Here is a 24,767-nt window from a genome sequence, read left to right as displayed (position 1 = left end):
CATTTAATAATTTGGATTTCTAATTATCTTCTTTTCGGTCAATAAATTAGTTTTCAACCTCTAAGCATTAACATAAATCAAGCATTAGAAGCTTAGAAGTGCAAACGGTTGCTGATTTCAGCTTGGCAATGTGTAGCAAACCAGCACCATCCATGTTCAAAACACGTGACTAAGCGCTATCAGGAGTTGAGGGAAGTGATTTCCGCACTCTACTTTTCTTCCAATGCACTCATCTCTTTTTATCTAGTTGTTGAATTGAACAAATCAAAGGAGGATTGAGCGAGGAGCGCATTAAGAAAAAAACAGAAGGGAAATAATTTCCCGCCATTATAAACGCTATGAATGGCAGGCACCATGCTAATAGAAATATTAATAATGAAGAAACTAAACAAAGGTCCAAGAATTATGGAAATCGGCCTTCGTCTGCGGACCATTCTTAATCAAAATCTCAGCTTTACCAGAATAGATATCAATACAGTAAAGAAATCAATCGTGAGCAAATTTCTGAACATAAAACAGTTGGAGGAAATCTGAGATGTGATTCATAAGGATTGATAAAACTCTGAAAAGCTGATCACCTGGTATTCCCAAGGAAACATTGACTAATCTCGCAATATCTCGAAGAGGAGTACATCTGGATCGTCTTTTTATTTCATTCAAGGGAAACTTTTGCGCCAAGAGCTTTCAGCTTCTCTACCAGTTGCTCTCCTTCTTCCTTTGACACTCCTGTCTTTAGCACCGATGGCGCCTTCTCCACTAAATCCTTTGCTTCCTTGAGTCCTAAGTCGGTGAAGCTCCTTACCTCCTTGATCAGTTTTATTTTAGAGGCTGCCTCAAATGACTCCAATTTCAATTCAAATACAGTCTTTTCTGGTTTCTTCTCCTCCTTAGCTGCCGATGACGGCCCCTTCATTGCCAATCCTAATCCAGCAGCTCCCGGCTTCATAACTCCCACAACTGGTGGTTCCGTCATTCCCTTTTTTCTCATCAAAATGGAGCCCAGCTCAGCAACTTCAACTAGTGTGAGTGACGATATTTCATCTACGAGCCTAAAAACCCGATCAGTTGGAGGACTACGATGCTCTGTGGGATCAAATGTTGCTGGATCATAATCAGCAGGGAGTCTCCTTTGGTCAATCTCCACTTCTTCCTCCTCTTCCTCTTCTCGCCTTGCAGGTTGACCAAAGTTCCGACAAAACCCATTTAAGCTACCAGTATTCAGTCCTCCAAGGGATGAAATAAGTGGTCTTCTGCAAAGCCCATTAGGCAAATGATTCCGTAATCTCAAGATCAAACTCATCTTTTCAAGGTTTGCACACGAGTAGGTTCTCTAACAATGGAAATCAACCTATGACAAACCCATTTCAATTCTCACAATCGCTTATCTGGATCCGGAATCTACACAAAACCTGTCGGATACAATTGTTAAGGTTAGTCTAGGTACGTTAAAGCTAACAAAACAAAAAGGCTTGCATCAATACACTTATGGAAACAAACAAGAACTATCATTCCTATACTTGCACATCATCTCCTAATTGAAAAAATTCATCTCCACCGACTCGTTGTAAATTTCTACCATTGGGAGGTAATGATATCCAAATTTTTTGTCTTCAACATCTTCACATTAAGATTCAACAAAAAAACTAAAAAGGGGGTAGGGAGGGGAAATGCTCGGTTTCTGAGAGCAGGGTAGAAATTCGAATCCCTGAATTCAATCATTTGGATTCCGAGATCGGTTTTGTGTTTTCCAGGTATGTTTAATCACAAGATTCAGACTTTGTCTTCAACAATCAAAAGCAGAACAGACAGGAAGCAAGAAATCATTAAGTTTGATGTTTTCTGATCCCATTTTCTCAGCAACCAAACAGAAGGTCAATAAAACTAATAAACAAAGACGAGCCCAATTTCGGAGCTCGATGGAAATTCAATTAGGCAAACAAAAATACAACATTTCTGATTCACAAGTACCAAAATCGATCATAGAGAGAGAAGACCTTACAAGTTCTGAGCTTGTTGAAGCTGGAGGTAGAACCCTAGAGAGACTGAGCGACTGAGCGAGAAGGGTTTTGTTTTATGATTTTTAAATGGAAAAGAAAAAAGAAAAAAGAAAATAGGAAAACCCCATTTAAACACGGTTTTAAACCTGAACGAAGGACCCGACCCAATTTGTGAACACGTGCTCCCTATTCACTATTCAGCCTTCCTTTGTTTTGTACACAGGTTACAGCTCTAGAGAGAGAGAGAGAGAGAGAGAGAGAGAGAGAGATGGAGAGAGAGGGAAGGGTGGAGGTGGAAAAAGTTGGAGGAAGGTCAACAGTGACAAGATGCTTCTCAAAGTATCCTCTCAAGTTCATCATCCCCAGAAAGGTCTCATCTTTTTTCTCCACTTCATTATTTTTAACCTTCTGTTTTTGTCAACATTTTCAGATCAAATTTCACGTTTTGATGATAATAATGTGAAATGGTCCAATTGGGGTGTTAATTTTGATGTTTCCTTAGGTGGGTCCCTCCAAAACTGATGCTGTTTGGGTTTACAACCTCACCTATGGTGGTGGTATTGTTTCTGTATGTGCTTTTTTGTTCCATCAATCTGTATTTGCTTGTGAATTGTTATCCGTTTTGTTTTCTGGGTTAATTTTTTTTTTGAACTTTTTCTCTTGTTTTAGGGAGATTCTATTTCATGTGAGTTTAACATTGGAGATGGCTGCACCACTGTCTTAACAACCCAAGCTTCCACTAAGGTTACTTAAAAAACGAAATCTCTTCCTCGGATTTTAGGGAACTGTTATTAGCACTTCAGAATAGTCATTTTGCGCGTCGTTCTTACTTTTTTTTATCTAAGGAGGAGTGCAAGATAACGATTTTGGAGTGCCAATAACATCTTGTGGATTCACTATCTTCATTCCCTTTTTCGTATGTGGAAGATTGACTTCAAGGAAATGTACTGTGTCTGGAATATATGGATTTCTCAAATAGATTTTGGTTGTTGCATAGGTTTACAAGTCTGTGGGATTCAAGTGCTGTGAACAAGTCTTGGAGGTAAGAATCTAGCCTAATCAAACATATAGCAGTTCGATGCCGCACATTTTGGGGACATTTTTAACACGCAGTTGAAGCTAAATATGTGTTGTTCGGATTAGTTCATGCTTTCTGTCAATGACTACATTACATGTGAATCCTGGAAATCACGTTTCTGTGCAGTAGGCAAGAGTTGGGAGCAATGCCCTTTTGGCGGTCATTCCTGATCCTGTTACATGTTTTTCCACGGCAAGATACTCTCAGAAACAAGTCTTTAGGGTAGTTTCCGACTCAAGTTTGGTCATTGTAGATTGGATTACCAGTGGGCGTCACGAAAGTGGAGAAAAATGGGATTTCGATCTTTACAAGAGCATCAACCACATATTTATGGAAGATGATGAACCTTTGTTTCTGGACGCGGTAATCTTTTTCTTTTCATTTCATTTTTTGTATGTTTCCAGTCTAAACATCCAAATGCTTAGTTCTTAGGGATGGTAATTCTACCAATAAGTTTTCTTTTCCCCAAGGGAATTTGTGAGCTGCATATTTCAGGTTCCCTATATGTTTGAGGACTAGATTTAAAGATGGGATGCCCTGTTTCAACCTCTAAGCACAATATTTCAACCTTTATCAACTTGGTAAATTTAAACGCCTGAATATGCCCAGTGATGTAATATGTATTGCTCGTCCTTCATTTCATCCCTCTGTACGCAGTGCACTAGGATTTTGAGAAATGAATGCTTGCGCGAGTCCTGTTGTCTTCCCTTCCTCTTCTTCTCAGATGGTTCAATGTTTTTAGGACAGGTACACCTCGAGCGTGGAAATATCTCTTCAATTGCAGAACGAATGCAGGACTACCAAGTAATTGCAATGGTTGTACTCTTGGGGTGAGTATTTCATGATTCATAGACCATTTGCATCTTCTCCTTAACCTTTATCAAATGTTTTACAGTGGTTTTAATTTACTCATATTAATACGGAATGGAAGTAATTACGTGAATAAATCAATGTTTCACCTTGCGGTTGCTTCATTATAGGCCAAAGATCAAGCACATTCAGAACCTAGTTCAAGAAAACGTGAAGAGGATTATGTCTGACCAATTACACATTCCTTCCACCGCGTCAGGTCACCAAATAAAAACACATTCTGATAATCGCTTCGCCAAACCAAGCTTTATTGCTTCTTCAAGTGTTTTTGGTCCTAAGGTATATTGGTCAGGTGCTGCTAAGGGCCTGTTCATGTTCTGGTGTAAAACCAATGCTTGCCACATATTGCGCATTTCATATTTCCTCAATAAGATAAATCTAGTAATTTCTATGACGCGGTTCAAGACCCACATCTAACTCTCTTTTCATGTTCTTGCTTCAATTAAGTTTTCTATTTTTAGAACATTGGACAGATCATATGATGCTGCATGATTCTCTACTGTATTTCGCAACCATCTGAGGTAAATGCGAGCTAATGGTTCTTTTTTCTGCAGGGAATCGGGGTGGTTGTTCGTATAGCTGCTACAACAACTGAATCGGTTTATAAGTTCCTGCAGCATCAATTGGCCGGCATGGAGCCACTACTTGGGGTATCGCCATATCACTGAACCTGCGTGGGGAATACGAAACTTCAAACACTTTGTTTTGGTCTTATACCCGGCGACCTTTGTCGGAATCTAGCTCTTGCTTTCCTTGCCCATCCTTTTCAATGACTCGGTGGCTCGACGGAGATGGTTTAACTGGACGATAAGCTTCTCGGAGTAGCTGGATAAAAATGCATTGTAACCTGTTCTTCCAATCCATGATTAAACTACATTCCTAGTTACAATCGTTGTCCGTTAGAGTGAATATTGGCTGATTATCCTTGACATTTTGCTAAACATTTGTTATGCTAGATATCCCACATTGGAACGCTTGTAACTAAGCAAGTTAGCAACGCAAGAATAGCTAAAGTTGACGGGCTCGTCATGTTGTTTTGAGGTCAAATTGAGCACGTTATAAGCCCTCGGTTAGTAGGGCATCCACGTAAATCCAAAACTCATAAAACCCTAATTATCCAGGTTATCTACAAAGGGAATTGTTATTAGCACTTGAAAATCTTATTCTACACTCCAAACTTTCTATATTAGGAAAGAAAAATACATTTGTGAAAAGTATGCAATGAGATTTTTGGAATGCCAATAACACTTTCCATCTACAAAATCGGTTCCAATTGAGGCTAATCAAGCTTTTCAAAGATAAAATAAAAACAACCAAATAATAGAAGGGGAGTAAATTTTGCGCTGTCCGTTTTACCTTCCACACTCTTTCCTCTTAATTTTGTTTTTGGTTTTCTTTTGATTTGTTCAACATTTCTTAACTAAGCATTCAAAACTCAACGAGAGAAGTTTGTACTGTCAATGACTATTTTCATGCGTCAAAAAATTAAGAGGCTAGAGTCCCACATGGGAAAAAAGTTGATTGACTAACTTTGCTAACCCTGGTAACGTAGGCTTGTAACTAAGTAGGACATCAAAGTGATTCAATGTACAAGAGTGAATGAAAGTGGGTAAATGATTCAGTATCCTCACGAAAGGTCAAATTAAGCACGCCTTAAGCCCTCTGGTTAGTAGGGAAACCCCACCACCATTATGTGGGTAGCAATTCACAACTTAACAAAGCAAACAAAGGTGGCCGTCGAGACATAGAACTGAAGCATGACAAAAATACGTATATATCTCAAAGACCTTCATATTATACACAGCAAATCATCCACTAATCAATCACAAACGTTGAAGATATAGGCGGAGCCAACTCACACTCTAGGTTTTAGTACAATACAGCCGCACAAATTAAGGGTAAAAAAACCACGATTCTGTCAACTGATTAGAATGTAATCTCGCAAGGGGCATGGAAGGTTCGTCCACGGCAAATAGCTTCGAGGTTTTCTCCGGCATACGAACAAAGAGGTGACACCTCCACACCTGCATTCAACATCAACTGTGTCAGTGCAACTTTCCCTTATTTTTGTTTCCTTCCCTTGCGTTTATGCACATACTAGAACGCAAATAAGAAACGAAGTGCGTGCGTGAGTTACCAGTTGCATATAAAGGCACTGAATGTGTTAAGAATCCACCAGCGGCAACTACCCAACGAGCGTGGAGTCGGAGAACAAGAAGCTTGGCACTATCCGGAGTGTCATAATTTGACCCGTTTGCATTTTTTACCGGTGCAAACTCTTCTTCACGCAATACCTGAATATTTGGCAAACAAATGCTATCCTTAGCACTGGAAAGTCAAGAAAGGAAATTGTTGGGATTAGAGCAGACACAGGGGGTAATGAAGTCACCTCAAAAAGCGCAGTTGAGGGTGCATAAGGAAAGGCATCGAATATGAATTGCTCTAGTTTGAATCCCATCGACTGTCCATGGATAGAAGAAATTTTCTTCTCAGCGAGATGGTAACTGCATTCACAAAAGCATGTTTACAATAATATTGTTAGAATATCGAAAACTAAAGTTGAGAAATTCCAAACGTAAGGCAATTAGAGAGAGAGAGAGAGAGAGAGAGAGAGAGAGAGAGAGAGAGAGACATGCTATCCTTCTCAAGGCCATTAGCCACTTGGTTTAGAAAATCTAGGGTGAACATGTGCAAACACACCTGAAAAACACAATGTCGCAAGAGTTGCCATAACTTAGAAAGCACGAAACTGCCATAACTCATAATTCAATCCACTAAAGAAAAAAGCATAGAACTTAGAAGACAAAATATTTATTTCAAAAGAAAGAAAGAGTAGATGATGAGATCAGAGGTAACAATAGACATTACATTACTCCAACAAAAACGAAGACGTCCAGTTTCTTGATTGATTGCAGATGCCAGAGATGAGTCCATCTCACTGTATTCAACCACAGTAAGAGGTCCTCCTTTTCCTCGACGTACAAACACACCAACCTTTTCTTGTGGGTATGCCTGTAACCAAAAACCCGAAGTATATCAAAATGTGATATATCAGAATAGTTCTAAAAACTCAATATGTATGGAACGACACAAACTTTCGGAACTCATGTGTAACAAACACAGGTGAAAAACTGATATCAGTAAAATAGTTATGCAGAAAAAAGGTATATTCGTCCAAAATATCGTCCATCTTTTTTCTGGCTTTACCAATATAGCCATACCCATATGGATGAAGATGAGCTAGTTCTGATGAGTTCTCCCCTACAGATGCATAGGCTGCACAATGGATATTTTGAACTATGAAAGACTCTGACACATACATTAAAATCCGCTATAAAACGGTAATATACCTTTACCCGAGCAAGCACCATAGCTCGTATCAAATCATTTGAGTTCTATCAGCCTATCACTATCCATACACTTCAGATACAAGAGCAGGAGCAAATGTATGTGTGTGTGTATCAGAGAGAGAGAGAGAGAGAGAGAGAGAGAGAGAGAGAGTTAAATTCTTGTCAATTACCTTACGAACAACTTTTGCAGCAGCTGAAACACCTTTATCAATGAAATATCCTAAGAACGTTGGATCAGCTACACGAACCTGCTTTCAACAACCTAATCATTATAAGAAAAACTTTCAACTCTTTCTAAAAAAGAACATTTAGACTCCAGTTGATTTAGGCAGATATGAGAGGAGAAAAAGATGAGTATTTTCTTCCTTGACCAACCAAATAATGGAATAGAAGGAATTTCAATTTCTGCCCTTCTTTTTCCCCTCCTTGCAGACTACACACGCCATCAGAAAGGAAGAAATCTCACCAGTGCATTGTCAACTCCATAGCAATCCACGTATTTAATACCTCTTGTAGCCATATCTTCTAATAATCTTGATGATTTTAAAGCTGATAAAATATATGGGCCCAATTTATTAAGGAATGTCTTATCAGCAGTTAAGGAAAATTGAGGAAATTAAGCTCAGCCAAATCTAATGGGAAAATACCTGAATATACTCCTCCATTCCCATCAGGAGCCTTAGCTACCTGGTTTAGAAGAATAAACTGGCATTAATCATAGGCCTTTTTTGTTGGAGGCAGTATATCACAATCTTTATGGAATGGGAAATACAGTGGCTGTGTGCTACACACACACACACACACACATGCATATAATATCGTAAAACAAAATTATCCTTTTGTTATATTCTAAGTATATCTAAGGTACGTAAGAGATTTATAAAGGCTTAAAAGAAGGAGGTAAAACAAAGTGAGGTTTCTGAATAAGTTACAGTTCAAATAGAAGACTTACTCTATACGGAGTTTCCATGATAAATCTGCCATCCTTTGAAACACAAGGTATGGTTCCTTGCTGAAAGAAGGTTATCTGCATCAAGGAAGTTTGAACTTAAGAAAAGTAAGCAAAAAAATCTGTTTTCTTCAGACTAAACAAAAACACCTTGGCTATCCTCAAAATATTAGAAAATAGAATATAAAATTTCTTACCTGGTCAGTGTCGAGACCAAAGTATTTATGACTTTCAAAAAATTTCCGTGTGGATTCATCAGTAAATGGGCTGGTCATGATATACCAATGTATTTGCAGTGAAGCAGCGTTACCTGAATAACATAGCAATTAGTATGAAAACCCAAATTACTTGAGACCATAAAGAACCTCTTGCAATGAAACATACCCTCATTTGTAGCTTGAGCAGCTAGTCTTTGGACACACAAAATCCGCTCAGCTTGGAGTTGAAAGAGTGACTTTCCAGATGGAAGCCCAATGTCTAAAATATAAGTATAAATACACATATGGGTAAACTTTTCCGGTAAATGTAAACATAAAGGTATGATACACACAATGCTTCACAATCAGGTGAAGATATGAAAAAAAAGGAAATGACTACTACTCACTGAAGCATCCCTTCGGATCTGAACTTCCAAGCCGAGTTCCCTACAAAATTAGCCAAGCTCACACTTGAAAAAAATGATAGAGCAGAACTGAAACAACTCAAGTATGGAGAAAATGTCCTGAAAGAAACTCAGCCAGAAGCAGTGTAACAGATTCATTCCTGACTACATCCCCTCACATCACATCTTGATAGCCTCAAAACACAAACATTGTCAAACGGGTATAATCATTTTATTCATGACAAAAATTTCTAGTTGCTTGTATTACCACAACATGTATTATCCAGAAAATTACTAGGCTTGAATAGTTTACTGTTACTATGACTTGTGCACACAACACTTCAAATGAGGTTAAGTGAGCAAGGAAGCTGAGAAAGATGGACCCCTGACATGAGCATCGAATTCTTTAAAAGCATTCACCTAGACGTGGAACCCAAAAATGTCGGTATTTCACGTTCCAAATGTGACAAGAGATTGAACTACAGTGTAAAACATTTTCACTCTGTATCATACATCCCCCATAACCCCAAAAAACAAAAACCAGAAAAATAAAAGAAAGAAAGAATAAAGATATTGGAATCCTACAAAGCAATTTTGCTGTAAATGATGCTTAAACACGGGGAAAACCATATTCCAATGCTTTTTCCATCACTAAGTGCCATCAACATTGTCCCAAATGAACATTTAGAAAATAACATCCTACCAACCAGAGAGAGGGAGAAACACATTATTCGTAAAACTACCTACAAATCCATAAAGCAACATCATAGCAAAATAATAGTTAGAGAGAGAGAGAGAAGGAGAGGATGATTAAATACATTATGGACTAAAAAAGTTTGCTTTAAACATTAAGCGTACAAACCCATGTGTAATCAAGTTGTCTTTATATACACAAAACCCCGAAAAGCGAATCGATCCCGGAAGTCATAGTTTGAAGGACAGAGAGAAAGAGGGGCACCAAATGTAACACCCCACTTACAAATAAAGAAGCACTATTAAACTAAAAATTCCCTTTTGATGCAGTATAAAGTTAAACATTGAGCAAAAGCAATGAGTGCCAAGCAATGCCACATTAAGCAAACATATCTATTAAAAGCTACAAAACATGATTGAAAAAAATTGGACCTCACCTGTCCACCGGACAAAAGTAGGACAGCCAACTTTCCCTCATAGATGGCTTTCAGTCCCATCTTCCACCACCTCTCTCTGTCTTCTAGCGTTCGCTCCTCCACCGCCGACACATTGTTCTCCGGCACCGGCTCAATCGCCGCCGTCGGCAGCCCTGTCAAACCAATCAAAATCCATCAGAACTACCAATCATACTTTGATTATATTTTCTGCGTGTAATTAGCAAGATACTGACCGTGAGATCGAAGCGAACACCGTATGATCCGATCGATTCTCGAAAGATCCAAACTCTAAGCAAAAATGCAATACAACATGCATCAATCTCTTGATTCAGAAGCAAAATCAACAATTCAACTGTACCAGATTGGCATTGAAATCCAATAAATTTATGAAAAATCAGATGAATTATCGTTACTGGTCCCGAATTCGATCACTGTCGAGCTCTGTTTTAAGAACCTTAACTGTTTGGTTGCCGAGAAAATTAAAACCAGAGGGGTGAAAGAAAGAGAGAGAGAGAGATATAGATGGAGAAGCGACCTCGATCTCATTGACGAGAAGCTTGCGTTCGTCGGGGGAGAGCTCGTCCCAGAGGGCAAAGGCGTCTTCTTGGCCGTAATCCTTGAGCCTCTCCAGCAACGCCTGAGGCGGCGGTGGCGCCAACGACACATCGCTCGATGGCTCACTCATTTTCTCTCTCTAGAATTCTGAATCTCTCTCTCTCTCTCTCTCTCTCTCTCTCTCTAGATCTCTCTAGATCTCTCTCCTCTCTCTGCAAGCTTAACAGAGAAAACGAGGGAGTGAGCGTCAGAAGACAGCTAACAGTAGTAGTGGCGAGGAAGACAAGAATCATTTACAGCGGGCAGAGTAACCACCCGCTGTATCGGAATGACGAAAATGCCCTCGATTCCGGACGTACCAGTTGGGTCATGGTCCATTGGGTACTTGCGACTGTGACAAGATTTGGGTTGTGGGGCCCGGCTGGGTGGGTCCCATTGGTTGTATGTTTAGTTTTACACTCTTTACGTTGGAAATCCAGAGCCTAGAGATAAAGCTTCAACTACCGGTATGGTCCCTCTACCGATTTTGCCCCTGTGACCGGGTGGGTGCGATCCGAACCAAACCGTTCCGGAAATGGGTTGGGTCTATGGAAGGAAAGAATCTACTTGGTATAAACAATGGAAATTAAAATTATGGAATAGAGATTTGTCTTTTCAAGGATTATAAAAGAAATTTTTGGTTTTTGATGAGCCAATGAATGAGAGATGACGGTGGATTGTAATCTAGACAATAATATCATTATTCAATTAGGAGTCCTTTGTGACAACTGTCGATTTTCGAGAGAAATTTTTTATTTTATCCAAAATACGAGCGATGCACCGTATATAAGTAGAGTGAAGTTTTATTTTTCAAGTTGTTAAATTTTCAATACAAATATCTCATCACTTATATAGAGACACGTGATGTACCACCTTGTATTTCGGACACACTAAAAAATGCCTCGATCTCCAAGACATGTTGATCCAATCACATATTGTTTTCATTTTTCTTATTTTTAATTGTGCAAAAGGGTTTCTGAGACTAAATGTGTCTATTCTTCATATAAACAAGCGATGCTGTAAACTAAACTAAAGTATAAGCAGCAAGAAGACTGACAAATTTAGGCGTAATTCGTACATATGCACCCTCTCATCTCAAGTTCATGGAGCCCTATTAACTTGAGAGTCTAGTATTACATAGACCAAACATTTATATAAGATGCTTACATACCAACCTTGCCAAACTCTGGTGGAAAAGTTAGGGCGATAGACGTAAAATTTCATTCATAGCCATCTTGCAAAAGTTTTGTAAAGAAAATGACATGGGAAAATTTGGCTTTCGCAACATGGAAGCATTGAATTAGGCACTAAATGGGAGCACTAGAGTGGAGAGTCCTCTAGTGGTTAGAATTTTCGAGTCACACCGCATAACATTGGTTATTCTCTAATTTGGTAGGAAGGATCATTCTCAATTTCAATGTTGAAAAGGAAAGGTGGTTGAATTCTACGATATGGGTGAGTTTTCAATCCCTTGATATAATGTCATTTTGTCACATTTTTGATATACTTATGCTAAGAAGACTTTCTCAAAATGAGACTCTTTATGAAGTCCCTGCCACCTCACAATTTAACGTTAATTATCGTACCAACATTATAATTAAAACATTGTGCAAAAAATATGAGATGACAAAAAGTTCATAAAGAGTCCCACTTTTCAAAATCTCCATCACATTTATCGTGATTATATATAAAGGTCATATATATAATGGTAGGACTCATGCGACATATTACCATCTTCCTTAGGTCTCCAAGTCTAGTGGATTTGTTGTCCTCAATTTAGTGTTTTCTTCACGTTTTATGTTTTGAAAAACCAACAGTGTTAATTCTAAAATGAAATGAAATAACAAGTGTCAAACTTCATAAAAACGAGACACCAAATTAAAAACAATAGATCTGCAATCAAGATGCACCTATATTAAAAAGTGCTTGTTGTGTACACTAATAACTATAAGTGATGGTGCACTCGTCGTACCATAAAAGTTTAACCAAATCAAGTGTTACTAGCAAGACCGTAATGAAAGGTTGGACACATGCACATTACTTCTTTTGTTTTCAAAGATTGTGATATAAATATCTCCATTGTCCCTATCGTGTTAAGTTGTGGTTGACATTTCATGCGAGGTAACAATCTAACAATTGTTGGGGTTGCCAAAGCCCTAGGCCCCAAGTGTACTTATTTCGTTTCTCTTTTTGTATTTTGACAACCTTTTCTTTGACTACTATAAACTATTCGGGTTCGTTATTATTTGTACAAGCTTGTAATTCTTTTTTTTTTTACAAGAATATATTATTAAGAAAATAAAAAAATAAATTCATATCAAATTCATTATTTATAAAATTAGAATTTATGACTTTTTACTCACAAATAAAAACCGTAATAATACATGAAGTTGTGAGTTATTAATTTTAATATAACATAAAGAATAAAAAAAATGATAAGAAATAGGATCATCTTGATAGGCCATAATTTGATCCACGTCTCTACTAATCAATATAGTACGTATACTTTTCAACCCAAAAAGAAAATGAACCAAAAATATGATTATCCTGCCTCCTTTGGCTCTTATTACGTAAGCATACATCATATAATAATAATAGTAACAATAATTAAAATAGTTTAAATAGTAATAACTAATAAATAAAAAAGCAATAAACAGTTTTTTTTTAAATTTATTTATTTAATAAACGTCACTTTTACTATTTTAAAATACACTAAGAATAGAGAAAAAAAAATTTAGCGTGAGACGCATTAAGTTAAGAGCAACTCCAGCGTTGGAGCCCTCCCCCCTGGCAATTCACTATTCAATCCACCTAATGAACAGTAATTGCCCTTAATGAACAGTAAGTAGCCCTGGCAATAGATTTTGCATCTCCACCGTTACACTTCTATAGCCCTGGCAATAGGCAATAAAATATTAGTATTTTTTTTATTTATAAAATTAATACAAAATAATTTTAAATGTAATATCGGATAAGATTTTTAATCGTTATCGGTGCGCCACGTGTCATTATCCTAAGTATTATTAAATAATACAATTAATTAATCTCTGCCGTTGGATATAAAAAAATTTGAATTCCAACGCTCCAGATTGTGCCACGTGTCACAACGGTAACTTTTCAGATTTTTTAAACTATTTTTTCATTTATTTTTTAATTTATAAAGCATTTTAATATCCACCGTTGATCTCAGATCGAACGGTGGATATTAAATCTGACAGTTTTAAAATTTTTTACCGTTGAGATCTAACGGTCCACATTAAGTGACCGTTAGGATCTAACGTACCGTGGGAAGCCACGTGGCTTCCCAACGGTAACAGACAAAACTTTTTTTTTTCTGATTAAAGTGTCAGGACGCGCCCCCACGCGCGGGTGGGGTGCACGCGCCTGACACAAAAAAAATTAAATAATAGGCTGACGCCACCCTGGCGTCAGCATGGCGTCACTCCCACCCCGGGCTCAAGGCCTGTCAATTCCTCACGGGCCTGGCCCTCGGGCCTTCCCCTTCCCCCCGGCTTCCCAACGCTGGAGCTGGTCCACCTTCACTCGGGCCTCCGTTTTGGAGCCCGTCCCCCGAGCTAAACCCCACGCTGGGGATGCTCTAAGGGATGATGGAGACCTTATTTTTGCAATAGATCTACAATTAGTAATAAATGACTGCCATAATAATCACATAGATCTAATACATGGTTGCTCATTTTACTTATGGCTCATTTAGAAGTGTTTTTAAAATGACTGAAAATACTTTTGAAAAAAATGTGTTTTTGAAACCAATTATTGGTAACTAGTGCTTTTTGCAGAAAACGCTTTAAGTAGTTTTGAAATCTAAAACTAATTTTACCAAAAACGTATTTAATCATTTTAAAAACAGTTTCAAACGAGTTCTAAACCAACCGCAACAACAAAGGTTGCTTGCTAGTTTAGTATTAGGTGAGCAGGTAGTTGGGAAAATAACATGCGACTGAACATCAATGCCTACCTTAATAGTAACACATTATTACCAATCAACTCAAAGGTGTTGTATTACTGCCCTATCCTTAAGTATTTTTTTAGTGATAAAATCATTAGTTTTAACTGGCCAAGGTTCTTCTCAAGGGTTACACACGCAATGTAACGAAATGACATCATAACAAATTTCAATCAAAGACATGAGCCTAGTCCAATCTAATCTCAACTTTATTCATTTAAAGTCAAAGTATATATGCCCTTTCAAACTGACCTTATACCATCATTCACAGACAACCAGTCTTCAATTTTCATTGGCACTATGTGTGGGGAAGAGATCCCTCCGGATCTCTCCCACCAAAGTCATCCCAATTCATTAATTCGGGCTCTTAAAATTTGATGCAACGGCTAAAATTATTATAACTTTTAAGGGATCCTATGTTTGTAGTCGTTGGATCAAATTTCAAAAACCTGGATTAATAGATTGGATGAATTTGATGGGAGAGATCCGGAAATGATCTATTCCCCTATGTGTGAGGTGTTACCAACTAGTTTTTAGTTTAATAATAATTGTTTGGTGGAAAGTAATCTTATAATCGACTCATACGAATTCTGAAGTATGAAGATGATAAAAAACGAATTACAAATAACAGTTCAATTTTATCACCCTTACTTTATCTTGTGTGGCCTCTCTGATCCCTCTTGAAATTTTGCCATATTTATGTTGAACTATTCTGGCCATTTAATACTATAGGTTAGTGGTAAATGAGTGATTTTAGAATCGAATTGTTAACTATGTTGACAAAGTATGAAGATTATCCATCACAGTGGAATGGAGAAGAAGATGAGGCTTTGGAAGAAAATGAAAGCTTGTATTGATATCTTCTAAGTTCAACTAATTACAGAAAATGAGAAAGCTTTTACAATTTATACTAGCCCACAAGGTAACTAACTCTAACCTTCTAAAAAACTCTTCCTAGACCAATCTTCATCATTCAATTATAAAACGATCTCCATCATACATTCGTTAATACAAATCTCGTGGATGCATAGTGTAAATATATTGTTGTATAAAAGTAAATAGCGATTCTTGGCGAGAACCAATGGTTAGGGCTCCAGGTTTTTTGGATAATACAGTTCTATATAAAGTAGTGGCTAGTTTTGTTTTTGGTTTTTGCTTTAATGGTCTGCAAGTAGATTGAAGTATATATTTAGATACCAGGCGAATTAGCCATAGTGAAGTGATCAAAATTCACGAAAGTTATTGTACGAGACAAATATCCGTTGAGTTGAGATGCTAAAAAGAAGGTTTGAGTAAATCTTCTTCGCGCTTTGTTATCTCCACAGTTAAAACCCCGTCACTAGAACAATCAGCAGTTGCTATATTTACATCACAATTCTGACAGCCTGAGGAGTGAGGACAGTAGCATGTTCTTGATGGCCTCCAGTTAAAGCTCCGTCACTAAAACAATTACTCCACCCTGGAATGAAGACTCCTGCTAAATTTATGAATCAATAACTCCAGATTACTTTGTAAGAAATTATAATATTCTGGCCAAAAAAAAAAAAAATATTGCCCACATCCGTCGCGGTTGCAATTGGTGGATCTTCTGGTTGATTTGAAATCTCAGACGGCAGCAGGTCGGAGGAAGAGGGCCAAGAAGCGCCCTGCGGTGGCATCAACTCCGGAGACAAGGAGAGAGAGAGAAAGAGAAACTCTAAACCGTGTTCTCTATAGGTACGTACGTCAGAATACAGCCGTGAGCATTTTAGGGTTTGATCGTGGATATGGGTATTTTTGTTTCCCTTATGCATAAAGGACTTACCTTTTATGTTTTTCAAGGAGGTTGTGGACACAGTTCACAAGGCGGCTATAAAACAAGTTAACTTTAAAACCAACCCTGAGAAAGCGAGAGCCGAAGTGAACTCATGGGCTGAAAAGGCGACGAAGGGCCTTATCACTGAGGTTCTTGCTCCTGGGACAGTCAAAACCAATACCAGGCTTATATTTTCAAATGCTTTACACTTTAAAGCAGTTTGGAGTGACCCGTTTGATACATCGGAGACACTAGAAGAGGACTACTTCCACCTTCTCGACGGCACTTCTGTTGAGGCGCGCTTCATGAGAAGCTACGATTACCAGTTTGTAAAAGCCTTTGACGGCTTCAAAGTCTCGAAGCTTCCTTACGAACAAGGCGAAGACAATGAGAGACAATTTTGTATGTACTTGTTACTTCCTGATGCGAAAGATGGGCTCCCAGCTTTTGTTGAGAGAGTTTGTTCCGAGCCTGATTTCTTAGATCGTCATCGCCCTGAAACACGAGTCGCGGTTGGTTCCTTCGAAATCCCAAGGTTTAAGATTAGCTCCGGCTTTGAAGCTTCTAAAGTTCTCAAGGATGTAGGATTGGTGTTGCCCTTCAATGGTGAAGGTGATTTGACAGGGATGGTGGAGTCACGTCTAGGTAAGGCCAAAATAATTCACAAATCCTTCATTGAAGTTGATGAAAAAGGCACAGAAGCTGCAGCTGTTACTGTTTGCGACTTGACGATGAAGCGGATGGTGATGATGAACCATTTATACAGAAAACGATAGACTTTGTGGCTGATCACCCATTTATGTTTATAATCAGTGAGGAAGTGATTGGAGCGGTTCTGTTCATTGGTCATGTTCTCAATCCGTTAAAAGAATGAGCTTTAGGACGTGACAAGGCAAGTAAGATTTACTCTTTATTTTTGTTTTTTTAACTATTGCATTGTGGATGACTGCCTGCGGGAATGGTTTTTAATTTCTTGTTTTTCTTTGCAATGTAACAGTTGAGGTTCAGTGATCGTTTTGTTTTTCGCAGTTGAATCCTCCTCTAATTTCTGCAATGTTTGTTCTTTTTGGTGTTGAGGTTCACTGGTTGTTGATTTCCAATTTAAAATAAAATAAAAAAGTATTCGTTTTGATATCCAAATCCAATGAATGAGCATACGATGATGAAAATCTCATATGCATTTTTCAGTGTGCCAGAAACACGATATGATACACAATATAATTATACAATTGGTTGGAAACGTAATCAAGTAAGTTGGTCTTTCTTCTTTTTCTAAGTCTATTCAGAAAGTACAAACCTAGAGATTCTAGTATTAACTGGACCAAAACATTTTATGCATTCAACGTCTATACCAACTGAGGGCAACGAAGCCACTAATACTATCGGTATTAATTTTGGTTTGACTAATATTAGGTACGATTCTCATGAATTAATCAAATTTAAAGCATACTCCATGTCAATGACGAATTGGTTTACTAGCGTTCAAATCTCTACTTGTGTGTAAATAGGTCATGAGTCTAATTATTACGAACTATATTATTTTGCCGATGAAGAGAAAATATTTATCCCAATTGCATTCGTATCAAATAACAGTCACAATCATACCAATTAGTCATATACAACATATCTATCAATAAACGAGAAAAGTTATCATTTTGCGAACATAATATTAGTTGAATAGTATGTAAAACTTTAGTAGGCTAGGCTTTCAGTTGTTTTTGCACACCCCTTCGATGGAGGGTTACTTGTATTTATAAGATCATAAAGATTACATCAGTGGGTCTGAAAATACCCTATTTACACGCTAGTTTGAAATTCAAACTTTACAACAGCATAATAAACTTAGCTAAGAAACATTCAAAATATTCCTAGACTTATCAGACTCCCTTTGGGATAAAGAAAATCATGCACACAACAGATTTGAGAGTGAACGTAAATGGGAAGTCTGACTTGGTCTAACATTTAGATTTCAAATCACATAACTTATTCTGTTTAGAATGGGTATTGCATTTCATTAGTGGGCTAGGCCATAATGATACATATATGGCTTTGGGCCTAGGTACATGGTTGGGCTTTTCAAACCCAAATTCCGACCCGAGACAAATAAATTCAAGAAAGAAACCAAAAGAAAACAATAGCAAAGCCCCAAATCATCGATAAGAGTACACAGAGACTCTGCCGCGCACTGCTCTCTCCTGTCCGAACGAGAATGGCAACGGCCTTCTCATTTGCGCAGACCACTCTCTTCTCCAAAACCTCACCTTCTCTCCGCACAGCTTGCCTCAGAAGCTTCACTTTCTGCCTGCCCTTCTCTTCTTCCTCTACAGATCTTTCCTCCGATAAGCTTCACAACAAGAAATGGAGGCAGCCGGTGGCTTCCGTGCTCGAGCTGGGCGGCGTCAAAATTGCTAAAGATGGTAACTTTGACCATTTCCCTCATCTGGGTTGCTCTCGTTTTTGATATTTTTGTTGTTTTTCTGTATTGGGTTTGCAGTGATGGTGAAATTTTTGTACTTGGTTTGCATTTCTACAACCTGATACTGTGAATTTGTTCGTTCCGTAAGTAGTAGTTTTCTGTGAAATTGTAATATTTGAATTGGTTTTAAGTTTTTACAACTTTGGTTAGTCCATTTATTCTTTTATTCATTAAGTTCTGCAGTATGTTTTGTTCGTAATGCAATTTGGTTCGTTGAAAAGTTTTGCATTTTGTTTTGTATACTTGTTCGAGAATTGTATCTCACATCAATCCATTGCACTCTGGAATACTTGTTTCGGGTACATTCCATTTTGATGTTGGATGTCTGTTTGATGGCCTAAGTCTAACAAACATTTCAAAGCATGTTAGAATTCTCATCATATGTTTCTTTTGATGCTCTGTCGGATATGTGCAATTGGAAAGTTGCAGACTTGGTTTTCTGAAAGATTTGTTAGTGGCTTGATAGTTTTGGATTATGGGTTTGTAGATGTGCTGAGGGATGACCCCACAAACAATGTACCGGATACAATTTTTGCAAAGCTTGGACTGCAACTCCACAGAAGAGATCAGCACCCACTTGGGATTTTGAAGAATGCAATATACGAGTATTTCGACACCAATTACTCAAATCAGTTCGATAAGTTTGATAATCTTTGCCCAATTGTCTCTGTGAAAGAGGTACGAACTTGATTTTATTTTAAAAATTGGACCATGAAATACACCAAATGAAGGGGACAAGAATCTTTAGTTTATAGCATTTATCATTCATATCTCCTAGGTTTGTTTCTGGATTGTTAACCTCATTGATTAAGTCATGCATTTTTCATAAAAGAAGAATAGTAAATATGTGTTATTGCAGTGCTCTTTTATCCTTCTAAGATTGTAAGAACCCTGTGAGTTCTTGACAGTGAATCAAATTTCAATTCTTTCAGAATTTTGACAATGTTCTGGTTCCTGCTGATCATGTAAGTCGAAGTTATAATGATACGTACTATATTGACTCTCAAACCGTGTTGAGGTGTCATACAAGTGCTCATCAGGCAGAAATATTGAGAAGAGGACATACTCATTTCCTTGTAACAGGAGATGTGTACCGTAGGGATTCCATTGACTCAACACATTACCCTGTGTTCCATCAGGTTTCTTATCTCTAATGCTTAGAATAAGACTTCAATACTGCTTAGCTTCTTGGAATTCTGCCTTAACGAATGAATTTATTTCCTGCCCATACAGATGGAAGGTGTTCGTGTTTTTTCTCCACAAGATTGGGAGGCATCTGGGACAGATGGCACATCTTATGCTGCTGGAGATTTAAAGAAATGTCTAGAGGGTTTGGCACGCCACTTATTTGGTAAAATCTATCTTGAACCACTGTGCTTCATATCTCCTAGGCAAGCTGTAATTTGGTGTGCCATTTAAGTGCTTTAGCATTCAACAAATAGCTATTAAGCATATGGAGTTTTATTTGCTTCAAAAATTCTTAGAGTGTTTTCTTAATTTTATTTAATTTATTTGTTTATTTATTATATGATACAATTTATTCTTTTTGGTGGATTGATAGAGTTGTTTTGGAACATCTAAGTTTATCAGATTGAAATTTTCAGGTTCTGTGGAAATGCGCTGGGTTGATACATATTTCCCATTTACCAACCCATCATTTGAACTTGAGATATTTTTTCAGGTATACTACTGACACTGATCATTTTGGGACACGAAACAAAAATTCCGTGTTTCTTTGTGGATTGTGAATCTACTTCATGCTATTTCTGATACATATGGGTTAGGATCCTGGGACACACACTTTTGACACACATTTTTGTTTGGCCCACTCTGTAATGTATCTCAACAATTCTAACTTTCTATCTTTTAGGTCTTCTCTCAAAGATCATGTCTACCCAAAATCACCCAAATCCGAAACCAACAGTTGGATTATTCTTTGTAGTATATTAGTTGCCAGTATGATTTTGTCTTTATCTGCTGCCTGTGAGATCTGGGAGTTCGAGTGGAAGTAGTTGTTTACGCTAGATTAAACTTGATGGCTATCCTAGATTACATGTAGTGACCCTTGAGCCCCTTTCTATTCTGTAGATGAAAAAGTAATAAAAGTAAAATTTATCAAAAATATATCTATGCAATTCCTTGGAGATACTTTCTATTCTGACTGTTTCCATTGTTGATTATTACTGTTCATATCCAACTAGTGCTTTTGTCATGCGTTGAACTGGGACACCTGTTGATAATCAAATCTCGCATTGAACTAGTGGCCACTGTTATAATTCGTGGTTCTTATGTTTAGGAAAGTTTTCTGTTGTTACAATTCATGCTTTGAAACCCCTTGTCGTACTTTTCAATTGATGCTTGGAGGCATGAATATTTTTAGCATTAAATCAATTTTATAAATGTTGAACACAATACCAGGAAAAATGGTTGGAGGTTTTGGGTTGTGGGGTGACAGAGCAAGAAATATTGAGGAGAAGTGGCAAAACAGACAACGTTGCTTGGGCTTTTGGACTTGGACTGGAACGGCTGGCAATGGTTTTATTTGACATCCCTGATATTCGGCTTTTCTGGTCAACTGATGAGAGATTCACCTCTCAGGTGGTTCCTGAATCCGTTAAATATGATTTTTCCCCTCTCTTTTTTTAGATATGTTCTATTTGCTCAATTTAAGTATTGACAAGTGAAATAAGCAAGTATTAAAGTCCTTGGCTTTTTTCTAATCCATTATATCTAATTATCCAATTTTGGATATAGTTTTTGAGTGGCCAGTTGGGAATCAAATTCAAGCCATTTTCCAAGGTATTGTTGCAACTCACACATAGGAAATTAGCATGTTTACTTTCTGGTTACTGAGTTTTCTGGTCACGTATTATTGTGTAAAATTAAGATATAGTTTTGTGAGATATTTGATCTCCCTCCCTCTGCCCTCGTATGCTTAGAGCTTGTGCTGCCCTTTTGTTATATCTTGTATCAAAAGATAGAAAGCAAAAATTGAGCCATGATAATGTTGAGAATGAGTCCCACATTGATGGGAGGAGGGACCTTGCATGGGCTTATAAGAGGTTGGGCTACTCCCCATATTGCCAATTGGTTTTATTATTGCCTTGAAAGAAATGAACAAAGAAAGAACAAAGAAATGATGATGTATGACTGGATTTTTATGGTGGAACCCCAACTTTCTTCAGTAAAAGAAAGAACAAAGAAATGATGATGTATGACTGGATTTTTATTATTGCGTTGAAAGCCAAATGGCTTCTTAAGATTTTGTTGCTTGTGGATCTAACTATTGGTTTTAGGGTAAATTACTGCTTGCTAACAATTCTTATAAACTTTCTTTTCGTTTCAGTATCCTCCTTGTTACAAAGATGTCAGTTTTTGGATAAACGAGTCTTTCACCGAAAACAATTTATGTGAAGTTGTTAGAGAAGTTGCTGGAGATCTTGCAGAGGAGGTATGCCTGTTTTCACTCATAAATTTACTGGAGGTGTAGATTTTGAACATTGTGGTTGAACCTTGATGTTTTTTGGAAATAAAGAGCAGCTCTAACTTGACGTATTCGGTGCAGCTAGTTTTCTGAAATGATTTTCTACTGAAGTGGCTTAAAATTGAAAGATTTGAAAATTTTTAACCTGTCCACACCTGAACTGCTATATTTATTAACTATATCAACCTTACTAAAATGGTTCTGTGGAAGGATTCCTACACCTGGAAAGTTATTTGTAATCCAAGTCAGGAAGTTTTCGTACGCATTCATGGAAAATCTCATCTATGATTACCACCACTGTGTGATATTTGTTCATCAAGTATTTTGCCCCAACTTACTCTGTCGAGTCTGGTGAAGTGATCTCTATTACCTGACAGTATATTGGAAGTGTTGTTATGCGTTTACTGAAATACCTGTTCCCTCATTGCCAGGTGCAATTGATAGACAATTTCACAAACAAGAAAGGGATGACCAGTCACTGCTACAGAATTGCATATCGATCCATGGAACGCTCGCTCACAGATGATGAAATTAATAAGTTGCAGGTAAGTCTTATAGCGAGACGATGTAATCATATCTTTCCTTCATAGGAGCATTCAGACTTCCATAACTGTTTCAAATGTGTATGCAGTGGAATGTAAGAGAGTTGGTGCAGAGCAAGTTGAACGTCGTTCTAAGATGAGAGGTCTCGGTGTAGTAGCCTATTGTGGCAGTTCAAACAGTAACACTTTTCACCTGATTCATGGGTGTTGAATTTTTACCTACATTGTGCAATTGTTTCCTTGTTTTTTAGCTGGCTGTGAATACAGAGTTTTAAGCCTGTCTTGGCAAGAGATAAAGAGATCAAACTCTCCAAGAATTCAAGGGGTAGACACTGAAAATAAATTTTTTTTTTTTTTTACTGAGAAAAAAGAAAGGTGGTAGAATCGAAAGTGGTTTTGGCAAGCAATCTCTATTATTTCAGCAGTGCTAATTTGCTTCAGAGAGATATGTTCGCCTGTTTTCTCTTCATGCACACCTTTACCCTTGTTTACTTTTGACCTTTTGGTTGAGTAAATCAAGGGTTACACAACCGAAAGCATTTATGATGCATTTGTTGTACTGGATTAACTTTAGGAATTAAGCTGGTCTGACTTAATAAAACGTTTGATGCATTATCGGACTAAGAAGCAGGATAATGAGAACTTACAAAGACAACCTTCCTAGTCTATAGAGGTCAAAAGAACCAAATTTCGATTCAGCTGCAAGTTTTTCCTTCAATTGAACCACCTCTCTGTCCTCCGTGACTGACCCAACAATTCAAATCAAGACGAAAGTCAAATCGAAATCCAAATCAAGACGGAATCGGAATCCAAATCTTTATGTTTACCTTTTAGAATCCACACGAAACTACACGAATAAGTACACTAATAAGTAGTCCAATCCGGTGATGGCAAACAAACATACCTTTATGGATATGAATATCACATCTAAATCCCTAGCCAGCACACAAAATATGCCCTTTTGGGATTTTACAGGAAGTGGCAAGAACTCTATGCAAATGGGCTTCGATTATATCCAAATAGGAACCCTAGTTCAACCCAGGATATCCCCAGACTTGTTTCTTCAATGCAGAAGCATGGCCTCCACAATTTATTTGGAAATTGCACGAATCCTTACTTAGCAAGCTTCTGGAGCTCACATCTAGTTCGTTACAGATTTGTGTGGCCTGTAAACTGGTTTGTTCGCATCCTCCTGCCAATAAAAGAAAAAACTCACAAGAAATCGAACACAACATCTTATATATAAAGACAAACGCTCTTAATCGCTCAACCGACAAATTCCTTGACAAGCAAATAACATTTTTGGAAAATCGCAAAAGAAGCTATATGAAGAGAAATACAAACATTAGTTGAAGAACCAATGCTAACATTCTTAATGCAGGAAAGTAAAACATTAATGATTTCTGCATACTTTGTTTTTCACATCTCTATTTTTTAACCTCTTTAATTTTTTTTCTTTATTCTATCCAAAGGTTATACTTAAACAAAAGTTGCACAATAAGAGAAGAATGTAATCTTCTTGAACAAAGTACAAGTTCTACACCTGTTCATCTTACAAAATAATAACAACTTATATACTACTTATGTTAATTGGTTGCATTTCGAATTATATCGAAATTTTTTGCGTAAATACTCTGCACTTATTAAATACACGAACAACAAAATTAGAACAATATAAATGCGATTAGTAGTGAAATGCTGCCTTTCTCTATAAAACGTTTAACAAATTGTAAAATATGTGCCATTTTTGCCGACAGTATATAGTGTAGCCATGAGCCAGAAGGTAATCTTTCAGGATGGCATCAGGTCTATAAAGAGTAGGGGAGGATAGGGTCAAAAGGGAGGACAGAAGTAGAGTGCCATGAGTCAAACATTTGGGACAATGATGGCCTCTCGAATATCCTGACGTTGGGTCCCTTTCCACCACCACCATTGTC

The 24,767-nt window shown here is 37.5% G+C and overlaps 5 protein-coding genes across 8 annotated transcripts; 3 read left to right on the top strand and 2 right to left on the bottom strand.

Annotated features, from left to right (window-relative positions):
- Positions 1-358: 358 nt before the first annotated feature.
- On the bottom strand, positions 359-2,132 carry LOC103945173 (50S ribosomal protein L7/L12). 2 transcript variants are annotated; one of them, XM_009355711.2, is made up of 2 exons: positions 2,000-2,132; positions 359-1,409 (listed from the first exon to the last, which is right to left on the bottom strand). In XM_009355711.2, exon 2 carries the CDS (start codon positions 1,298-1,300, stop codon positions 653-655), a length of 648 nt encoding a protein of 215 aa, XP_009353986.2. In that variant the 5' UTR covers positions 1,301-1,409; positions 2,000-2,132; the 3' UTR covers positions 359-652. The 2 variants fall into 2 exon arrangements, with proteins under 2 accessions (XP_009353986.2, XP_009353984.2); XM_009355709.3 differs by having other exon boundaries at positions 1,995-2,117.
- A 92-nt stretch (positions 2,133-2,224) lies between these two features.
- Positions 2,225-4,969, top strand: LOC103932427 (urease accessory protein D). 3 transcript variants are annotated; one of them, XM_009342030.3, is made up of 8 exons: positions 2,225-2,367; positions 2,500-2,565; positions 2,667-2,741; positions 2,995-3,039; positions 3,205-3,438; positions 3,823-3,905; positions 4,056-4,224; positions 4,500-4,969. In XM_009342030.3, exons 1-8 carry the CDS (start codon positions 2,266-2,268, stop codon positions 4,611-4,613), a joined length of 888 nt encoding a protein of 295 aa, XP_009340305.1. In that variant the 5' UTR covers positions 2,225-2,265; the 3' UTR covers positions 4,614-4,969. The 3 variants fall into 3 exon arrangements, with proteins under 3 accessions (XP_009340305.1, XP_009340306.1, XP_009340307.1); XM_009342031.3 differs by lacking the exon at positions 2,500-2,565; XM_009342032.3 differs by lacking the exons at positions 2,500-2,565; positions 2,667-2,741.
- A 727-nt stretch (positions 4,970-5,696) lies between these two features.
- LOC103932429 (UDP-N-acetylglucosamine diphosphorylase 1) lies at positions 5,697-10,675 on the bottom strand. The gene is made up of 15 exons (XM_048574142.1): positions 10,511-10,675; positions 10,209-10,263; positions 9,976-10,127; positions 8,849-8,888; positions 8,629-8,721; positions 8,442-8,554; positions 8,248-8,322; positions 7,943-7,982; positions 7,762-7,844; positions 7,466-7,543; positions 6,814-6,957; positions 6,578-6,645; positions 6,335-6,449; positions 6,083-6,239; positions 5,697-5,969 (listed from the first exon to the last, which is right to left on the bottom strand). The coding sequence occupies exons 1-15, from the start codon at positions 10,658-10,660 to the stop codon at positions 5,872-5,874; spliced, it is 1,461 nt and encodes a 486-aa protein (XP_048430099.1). The 5' UTR covers positions 10,661-10,675; the 3' UTR covers positions 5,697-5,871.
- A 4,780-nt stretch (positions 10,676-15,455) lies between these two features.
- Positions 15,456-17,464, top strand: LOC103932439 (serpin-ZXA-like). The gene is given in 2 exon segments (XM_009342048.3): positions 15,456-17,051; positions 17,054-17,464. Coding segments are annotated over 2 exon segments (858 nt in total). The 5' UTR covers positions 15,456-16,342; the 3' UTR covers positions 17,203-17,464.
- Positions 17,465-18,470: 1,006 nt separating this feature from the next.
- On the top strand, positions 18,471-23,147 carry LOC103932425 (phenylalanine--tRNA ligase, chloroplastic/mitochondrial). Its single transcript, XM_048574267.1, has 10 exons — positions 18,471-18,745; positions 19,292-19,482; positions 19,737-19,943; positions 20,038-20,155; positions 20,409-20,485; positions 21,223-21,402; positions 21,559-21,603; positions 22,151-22,255; positions 22,720-22,833; positions 22,920-23,147. Exons 1-10 carry the CDS (start codon positions 18,538-18,540, stop codon positions 22,968-22,970), a joined length of 1,296 nt encoding a protein of 431 aa, XP_048430224.1. The 5' UTR covers positions 18,471-18,537; the 3' UTR covers positions 22,971-23,147.
- Positions 23,148-24,767: the final 1,620 nt, after the last annotated feature.

The sequence above is a fragment of a genome, unplaced genomic scaffold, assembly GCF_019419815.1.
Source record: "Pyrus x bretschneideri cultivar Hongxiangsu unplaced genomic scaffold, Pyrus_bretschneideri_v1 Contig7, whole genome shotgun sequence".
Classification (NCBI taxonomy): domain Eukaryota; kingdom Viridiplantae; phylum Streptophyta; class Magnoliopsida; order Rosales; family Rosaceae; genus Pyrus; species Pyrus x bretschneideri.
Note: the sequence above shows the minus strand (reverse complement) of the source record. Positions and strands in the feature narration are given on the sequence as shown.

Coding starts and splice junctions, on each gene's coding strand:
- LOC103932425 (XM_048574267.1), top strand. CDS start 18,538: ATGGCAACGGCCTTCTCATTTGCGCAGACCACTCTCTTCTCCAAAACC. Junction 19,944..20,037: donor ATTACCCTGTGTTCCATCAG/GTTTCTTATCTC, acceptor CTGCCCATACAG/ATGGAAGGTGTTCGTGTTTT. Junction 21,604..22,150: donor AATTCAAGCCATTTTCCAAG/GTATTGTTGCAA, acceptor TTTTCGTTTCAG/TATCCTCCTTGTTACAAAGA.
- LOC103932427 (XM_009342030.3), top strand. CDS start 2,266: ATGGAGAGAGAGGGAAGGGTGGAGGTGGAAAAAGTTGGAGGAAGGTCA. Junction 3,040..3,204: donor GCTGTGAACAAGTCTTGGAG/GTAAGAATCTAG, acceptor TCTGTGCAGTAG/GCAAGAGTTGGGAGCAATGC. Junction 3,439..3,822: donor AACCTTTGTTTCTGGACGCG/GTAATCTTTTTC, acceptor TTTTTAGGACAG/GTACACCTCGAGCGTGGAAA.
- LOC103945173 (XM_009355711.2), bottom strand. CDS start 1,300: ATGAGTTTGATCTTGAGATTACGGAATCATTTGCCTAATGGGCTTTGC.
- LOC103932429 (XM_048574142.1), bottom strand. CDS start 10,660: ATGAGTGAGCCATCGAGCGATGTGTCGTTGGCGCCACCGCCGCCTCAG. Junction 8,722..8,848: donor AGATCCGAAGGGATGCTTCA/GTGAGTAGTAGT, acceptor CTTATATTTTAG/ACATTGGGCTTCCATCTGGA. Junction 8,323..8,441: donor TTGGTCTCGACACTGACCAG/GTAAGAAATTTT, acceptor TCCTTGATGCAG/ATAACCTTCTTTCAGCAAGG.